The 8,578-nt window shown below is 30.7% G+C and overlaps 1 protein-coding gene across 4 annotated transcripts in view; it reads right to left on the bottom strand.

The window, feature by feature from the left end:
* The window catches only part of Psi (P-element somatic inhibitor), a 50,338-nt gene extending 42,287 nt beyond the window's left edge, over nucleotides 1–8,051 (bottom strand). For 2 of the 4 annotated variants that reach the window (XM_072534295.1, XM_072534294.1), the window contains exons 1-4: nucleotides 7,831–8,051; nucleotides 7,620–7,692; nucleotides 7,388–7,573; nucleotides 1,651–1,884 (exon numbers count right to left, since the gene is read on the bottom strand). In XM_072534295.1, the coding sequence (XP_072390396.1) occupies nucleotides 1,651–1,884; nucleotides 7,388–7,573; nucleotides 7,620–7,692; nucleotides 7,831–7,917 (580 nt within the window). In that variant the 5' untranslated portion in view covers nucleotides 7,918–8,051. Of the gene's footprint in view, nucleotides 1–1,650; nucleotides 1,885–7,387; nucleotides 7,574–7,619; nucleotides 7,693–7,746 lie in introns of all 4 variants that reach the window. The other 2 variants (XM_072534297.1, XM_072534298.1) reach the window with 2 other exon arrangements.
* Nucleotides 8,052–8,578: the final 527 nt, after the last annotated feature.

Raw genomic sequence — 8,578 nt, forward strand, 5'->3', positions numbered from 1 at the left:
AGAAAGCCAACATGTTTCTTTGAAACCACTATCACCCTGTCCAGACAACACTATAGATATTGCTGGACACAAAGAAATAATAGAATTTTAAAACAAAATATTGCTGCAAGCCAACAGCTTTTAAAATGTTGATTGAACTGGAATGCCACAGTCAATAACTGGAAAAAACTGTATGAACATGTCAAAGGTGTATTTATGTCCAGGAATTTGGAAAATGAATGTCAAGTAGATATCAAAATGTATTCGGGGAAGGTAAAGACAATATGGCATTACTGTAATAATAATAGCAAGCAATTAGTGATTTAGGGTTTGATGTACTCAACAACTGACCTTATTCACCAGATCTGGATCCATCAGACTATCATGTCTTTCCTCAACTAAAAAATTGTCTAAAAGGTCTAAATTTTCTTCCAAGAAAGAGGTGACAAAAACTGTGAACACTTGGTTTGCAGAACAAGATAAAAATTTGATTTGAACAGTGGTGACCTTACAGGTTCGTTATGATAAAAGCATCCAATTATAAGGAAAGTATGATGTTTACATCTATAGTAGACTAGGAAACTTTCAATACACATTAACTATCTAAGAATTAGAGATTTTTTAAATGATTGTAACTACGTCAACAGTGAATAGAATTGTGATGGTGATTAAAATTTACAATATTTTCTAAATATTACAGTAATTATTAATTTGACAATAAGTAATGGTTTTATAATTACTTGTTTTTAAATGTAAAATAGTTCGTGTGAATAATAGTCCAGAGAAATACATTTTTCTCAGGACATCTCAATTATTACAAAAAAAATACTTCTGGGATCAACAATTTAAATAAACTTTCAAATAATTGATGGATCGAGCTGAAATTTTAAGGGTTTGTTAATCACTACAAGACTCCCCTTTGAGTAACCACAAAGGTTGTAAGTTATTTTTACAGAAGGTATAAACAATTAACAATTTTGCCTTGATTAGGTGTTTTTGGATCTAAAAATGAATTTAAAAAAATTTTTAATACGCCATTTTGGAGGCTTTTTTATTTCTTAACAAATAAAAGGCTTATATTTAAGTAGTAATAGATATTTTTTTAATGGTAGAGAGAATAAAAAAACACATTTTTCGCATTAGATTGTTAATAATTAAAAAACCACACTGAAATTTCTGCAGAAAATGTGTAGGTTTGCTTACTAGGTTTGGTAATACCAAACCTGGCCATATTTGAATTATATTTTTGGTGAACTTATGATGTGGGAACATCAGTGGCGTACACATTCTTTTAAAAAAGAAACCAGTATTATTTCATTAAATAAGTTAAAGTAAATTTAGATATTTTGCAGTTTCACTTATAATACAAAATCCACTTCAACACTCTTGACATAATGTTTTAATAGCGAGACCAAAGATACTAATGCTAATAAATTAAAAACCAATTAGTGTATTTAAAAGCTTAAACATTAATTTCCACTAAAAATTTTGTACAGGTTATTTACGCTTATACTGGACCACCATAGAAATTAATTAAAAAGGGGGAGTAACTGCGCCTACTCCCTCAAGGAGGAAAATATTTAAATTAGCTGTAAAAAGCCCTCAAGTTCCAAAACTAAATAATCCAATTATTGGAGCATGCTGCATGCAATGATAAGAGGCTGAAATAACCTTGAAAATCGGAATGGTTGTTTTGATATGACATTTCATCGTCGCTAACACCGGGAGGTCCACCCCTCTGCCGAATAATATCAGAGATGAGTTGTTTGGCTCTTTCTACGGCATCTTTGGGACCGGACAATGAACAAATTCGGTCTGACATACCCTGAGAATCGGGCGCCATTTGTATCTTACAACCAGTCTCAGATTGCAGTCTTGTTATCTGTTCACCTCCACGACCTATTACTGCAATAACAATAGTTTGTTGAAATTTTTTAAAAGGTGGTTCCTCAACCTGCATAAATTGTTTTAATACTTAATTGTTTTGGGGTAAAATAACCTTACATTCTTCAATGTTTAATTGAAATGAACTGATTTGCCCAAGCTTCCAATTTGTTAGGTAGAATTAAAACATATGAGGTGAGCCAATATAAAAAATTCAGAAATTTAAATTACAGTTTAAAAACAGAAATATTCAAACTAACAATTAAAACTTAATTATAACATGAATGAAAAACTAAAGTGCCCTGGCACTTATCTTATGTAAAAGTAGTTTCACTTAAATTGGCTGAAACTTTGCAGAGAGCCAGCTTTAGTCATGCTGATCAAAAGTTCTCAGTGTCCCAAGACTCTAAAATCAATACGTTTTGAATTAGAGCTTCAAATTGTCGACTTTTAGTCCATTTTTCAAAATCAAGAATTTTGAATATATTCAAACTGTAACTCTATGACTTCGTACCATAGTGATATGTGCTACTAAATAGCTCCCAATTGGAGGAGCCCTCAAAGGAACTCAAAAGCGGTCAAATAAGCTGTAAAAAAGTAAATGAGCTCTAAAGGAGGTTTAAGTAACTAAAACAAGCTCATTAGAGTAGCTCTAAGGGTCTCAAATTGGTTGGTCTCTCCTGTGACTTCTGCGGAGATTCATATCATTTTGGGAGCTTTTGAGCATATGCAGTCTCACAAAATTAGCTAGACGTCTATGTAGGAAAGTGCATATCTATGTAGCATGGTTCCGTTATTAATGGGACTTTCCCCAGGGATCAGTGGAATATTAAATGAGTAAATAGAGAGATATCCCACTAGAATATCCACGTTATTTAATGTCCACTTATTTTTTTTTGACAGGGCCACATTAAGAAATTTCGTTCAGATTCCATATTTGTGTTTATTGGTGCCATAATTAATGTATGGAACAACACGTTTTGAAATTCATGATTTTGAAAGATGTTAAAAAAAAACAATATTTTGAAGCTCTGTAACTCAGAACCAATTGATTCTTGAGTCTTGGGGCACTGAGAACTTTTGATCAGCATGACCAAAGCTACATCTCTGCATAGTTTCAAACAATTTAACTGAAACCACTTTTACATAAGATAAGTGCCAGGGTACTTTGTAAACAATATTAGTGTACCTTCATTACCTAATGAATATTGTCCCAATTAGGATTAAAAACATAATGATATCCTAGTTAGACTGTAAACTCAGGTTAATTGAAAAGTGTTGAGAAAAACTGTTTCCTCTGAAAACTTAAATAAAGAAAACAAGATGATTGTTTATCCCAAACCTATATGTCCCCTATGTATGCAACTCCAAGAAATGAATAAACAGCCGGTGGTATATCTTTTGATTAAGAAAATATTCAATATATTTATTTACCACAGTTTATAATAGGCCTGTATACAATTTTAACAGCATCAATATTTGCGTAAATCATTTTTAGCAATTCGTAACACAAAATCGAAGATCTGACTGAAAGATACTTTGGCTTTATCAACTCTTTGGACTTTTCCTACAGCTGTAGAGATGTTATGTTAAGTCATAGAGCTAATCATAGTGATTCCTTTTAGAAAATTGTTTCTTAAATTATAAACATTATTATAAATTAAAATAAAATCTCAGTGGTTGGCTGTATACTGTAGTTAAAAAAACTTACAATAAAGTAGATACTGATGTAAAATGGTATATTTATTAAAAATTTAAATTATCCAAAAAGGATTAGGTATTTCACAATGTTTTCAGTCCTATCAAACCATCATCAGTGAATACATATTAAGAGTAGTTGAAACTAGCGACAAATCGAGGTAAAATGACCCTTACATTACATTTTGAAAGTATTAAATTTTAAAAATATTGTGACAAAAGGTCGATATTTAAAGATTTTACTTTAAGGGAACATACATATCCCACTCGAAAAATTGGATGTAGTCCAAATGATTGATTCCAGCCAACTGAGTTGGCCCAAAGAAATCCTATATGTAAATGTAAATCTTGGAGTAAAAGAAAATAATGTAAGACATATTATAGAAGATATAATTTGTGAATTACACATAGTATACAAAGAACCTGACATCATATTATTTATAGACAGTATGCTTTCACTCAATAAGACATGTCCTACATCGAACGGATGCAGGAGAATGAAATAAAAAAGAAAATAATAGAGCCAGTAGGGAGAAGATCCAAAATTAAAATAACAAGATCCGAACACTCATAACAATTACCAACCAAAAACAAAACAATGGCGAAAAACTCATAGAACTCGTAGAAGGCTAAGACTCAAACCTATTTTTTCAAAATTAACAGAATTTAATTTTGAAAAGATCTTTTTCTCCTTTCCTTTTTTATTTATTACATACTAAATTAGAAGGCGTCAACAGGTAATAAAATTTAAAAATAACAGAATTATTACCTCATTTCAGTTAAAACTTTGATTTGGTGTTTATACATTGCTAAAGATGATGTACATATATTTGCATGCTGTCTCCAATATGTGTTCATTTCGTAAACAATGCACTGTAGGACTGTTAATATAAAACTCGCTGTATTTCTCCCATTTGAAAGATAACATTCAATACCTTGTTATATACTACATATTCACTTCTTAGACTTCCTATGGAGTATATAATTTTATATTTTTTCAGGTACATATTGCAAAATAGAATTGGCCAAAAATCATCCTTAGTTTTTGACTAAAACTTATAAATAGCATTAATCAGATGTATTGATAACATTGCAAAGACAGAAATAAACAAAAGTTAGAAGGTCAGAGCATGAACACATTTGATAGAGTTTGAACAATAAATTTAGTAAAGTAATGCATCCTGTAAACTATGGACAGAAAAATATCCCTGGAATATCTAACATAACAGCTGTGCTGCATTTATACACCACCTTACCACTGGATAATTAAATTGAACTGCAATGTGCTGCACAAGTGTTACATATCTATAAACAATTAATGCAAAAAGTTCAGTACGCAGCTCACCGATTGTAGCATGCCCAATGAGATAGTTTCTTCACCAAATGTAGGTCGGTATAACACAAAATATTTGGGAAAAATGCAAACAATTAAGTACGAATGTAATATTAAGAGAAAAGATATAAAATGAATATAAAAATTGTTTTTTGGTTTCCTGTAGTCATTATAGGACTTTTCATCAGCCACCATGTTTTTTGTACAGACAGATTTGACAATGACATATAATATATGTGTCACATGTTTATAAATTTATAAAGAAATAAAAGCTTTAGAAAACTTAGCTTGTTCTTGTAATAATGTATCTAATACTTAGAAAACAAAACATCTAGGACATATCTTTAGGTTGTGGAACCTCATCAATAGATCCAGGTTTTAATAACAAATGAAAGCAGAATACACCTGGAAAGGTCACAGTGTGTTAAGCCACTGTAGTTTTTATATAACTTATCTAGTGGTATGTTAAACATATATAACTTTTTTTCTTCCTCCATATATTTACAAACATTGACCATAACTTTAACATTAAAATATGGTTTTGCTATTTATTTTGTAAGGCTTATCACTGGTCACATTACAATTGGTGAACTGTATGTGTAACTTGAAGACCTGCTGTGCCCGATATTAACAGAAAAACTATTTTGTAAAGTATTTAACCTTTGATATTAGATAAAAGAACAAAGAACAAATACCTTGGGCTCATTAAATCATAGAAGGAATATATAGAAGGCATAAATATGGAAAGAACAAAATAAGGAATATTTGGATTCACCTAGAGTAATATAATAGGAACAAAACTGTACAGAACAGAACAGTCAAAGAAAATGTTCAATATAAGACTGTTAAATATAATTTCTTTAATTGCGCCAAAAATATACCATTTGTCAATTTTAAATCACTGTAAAAATGCCACATATGATAAAGTTAAATACCCTATGAATATTTCTTCAAGACCCAACATGCACATAATTCTACAAAGTTCTTCATATATGAAAAATATTTTAGATATTATTTAAACAAAATTTTCCATTCTTGTTTAAATAAAACCTAGAGGTAAAGTCATTTTGCCCTAAAATCAATATGAATTTAAAAAAATAAAAGGCTACTTACAAACCTTTTGCTTAATTACATATTGTATAAAGTATTTGTTTAGCTTGTGCACCAAAATGTCAAGAAAATTAATCTATACAATACAATTGGCAATTTTTCACCACAAACTCAGTCAAATGTGACACCTTATTTTCATACAAATAAAACATTACATTAGCACAAGTTAAACATGTTAAAATAATAAACACCAAAATGTCATTAGTCATAAAATGTATTTATTCTGGTGCTGTCAAGTTGACAGCCAGGCCTCATCCATATATAAAACTTTATTTATGGAATTTCAAAATGCCAAGCTACAACATTTATGCATTTTGAATAATTTGATATCCCAATTTGGGTTGATTTTACTGTATTACGAAGTATTATAGTTTGCAAAGAAATATAATAATTGCCCATTCACAATTACCTTATTTATATACTTAGCATTTTTTTCTACATAAAATCAATTTATGGTGAATAGCCACAAACTATAACATTACACATACAAAGACTAGTTAAAAAAAAACCAGAAAAACAAGAACTTAAAATAATAATAAAGTGAAGAAGATAGAAAACTGGAAAAAAATTTAAAAATAGGATGTAATTAAGGAAGTTAATTTTATGTAATATTGTATTACTAGTTATTCAATTTTATTAACTTTGATAAAATTAAAACCATGACAAGATGTCAAAATTATAGTAAAATGAACAAACTTGGAACAAATAGCTGAAGACAAAACCTTGTAAGTAAATTGCAAAACTAAGTAAATAAAATAAGACTGTCTTCGAGCAGTGTGTGTGTGTGTGCGTGTGTGTACTACATTTTTGATTCATGGACTTAGGTATTAGATTCGTCAAATTCTTTTAATCATATGATTCATTGGACATTAGAGTTATTAAGAAACAAAACATAAAAATGGAAAATCACTGAGCATACCCAAGGTAGGAAGACCAAACCAAACAATATAGAGAATAACATAGAAAAGAGTAGACCTATCTCCAAAAATGGATGTTCTTGGTTTATTAGATACATTGTGTTCCTCAAAAACTAACAGGATGCCATAATATAACTACCATTTATGGTAAGATTTTTTAAATTTCATGCAGTTTGAAGATTAAATGATCATATCTAGTACTTTTTTAATAATATTTACCTAGACGTTGAAGTTGATGATTGCATGCTTGAAATCATTATAGATACAACAATTAGAACAAGGCTAAATAGTATTACAATAGGTAAAGTCACATTCAGATTTACTGTTTATTTACACTGAAATACCTATGTTGAAGGAAAACTAATATGACAGATTTTTTCATTATGGTGTTTGACTAATTATGGAATAAAACATATATCAAAACAATTTGCTATTGTATATATTTGAAAGTATTAGTGGTACTTACTTAAGCCAACCATTTTATCTGGAACTTTAATGTCTTCGCTTACTTGCTGCATGCCAGGGGGGCCTCCGCCGCCTCCACCCATTCCTTGGTTCTGTGGAGGTCTTCCCATATTAGGGGGGGCTTGGTTTTGTGATGATACCAAAGAAGCTGGTCCTTTTTTCGCATCCGGTTCTACATCAAACTCATCTACTAATTAGGTAAGTAAAAATAATCTGAATAAGTATCAACATACCTGCAGCTTCTTCCAAAGGTCTTTTCGGCCTACTATCGTTGCCGGTGGTTCCTGGATTAATTTTAGCCGCAATCTAAAACCAAAAGGAAGGTTATAATTTAAGCTATAAAAACCATAACGGACTTACCATTCTATGTACTGATAAAGTCAAGATTAGAAAAACAGGTTATAAAAAGCCAAGCACATTTGCCGCTAATTATAAATGGCTTACCTGTTTAGCACGTTGGACAGCCGCTGCAAATGCTGTAGATTGATTAAAATTTTGTGGTGGCGGAGCAACCGCAGAATAATCACTCATTTTCTTATAACATTAACGTTTAATAATTACATAAAACATACAATTAACCTTTTTGGTTCAACAACAAAATGGAGGATGTGCTTATAAACAGCGAACAAAAAGGAAAGGAGGAAGCGTTTTTCTGATTTACGTGTCGACCGAGAGCGTCGTTTTTCTACTTCCTGTCACTGTGTCATACGTCAAATTTTCTAGGCATTTTTTGAGACTGCTAGGTATTTAACGCTGACATCATTTAAGAAAAAGCATTTTTTATATGTTAGATATTACAGGTTGTTAATCTATACTTTATAATTATTATAACTAATACCAGAAAAAAACTATAATATGTAAAAGTTTAGGAAAATAAGAGATTATTACAAAATTTTAATATTCATCTCATTTAAAGTAAAAACGTCATTGACCACAACGCAACTGCAAGCCTGCAATAAAAATAGTGGTCTGATGACAATCACTGATATTCTATAGCTATAACAAAAGAATATAGACGCAAATAGAAGGACAGTTCAAATGGGCGATTTGGTTACGGTTATTATACTTCAAAACAGTCCTTAAGAGGGCGACTGTATAAACTCACACCACTCACACCGTGGCCACAGAATAATAAACAATAAACAATCAGAATGCCGAATGCCCACTCTGCTTAAAAAAATAAGTAAGCGCA

This window comes from Diabrotica undecimpunctata, chromosome 6 (assembly GCF_040954645.1).
Source record: "Diabrotica undecimpunctata isolate CICGRU chromosome 6, icDiaUnde3, whole genome shotgun sequence".
NCBI classification, from domain to species: Eukaryota; Metazoa; Arthropoda; class Insecta; order Coleoptera; family Chrysomelidae; genus Diabrotica; species Diabrotica undecimpunctata.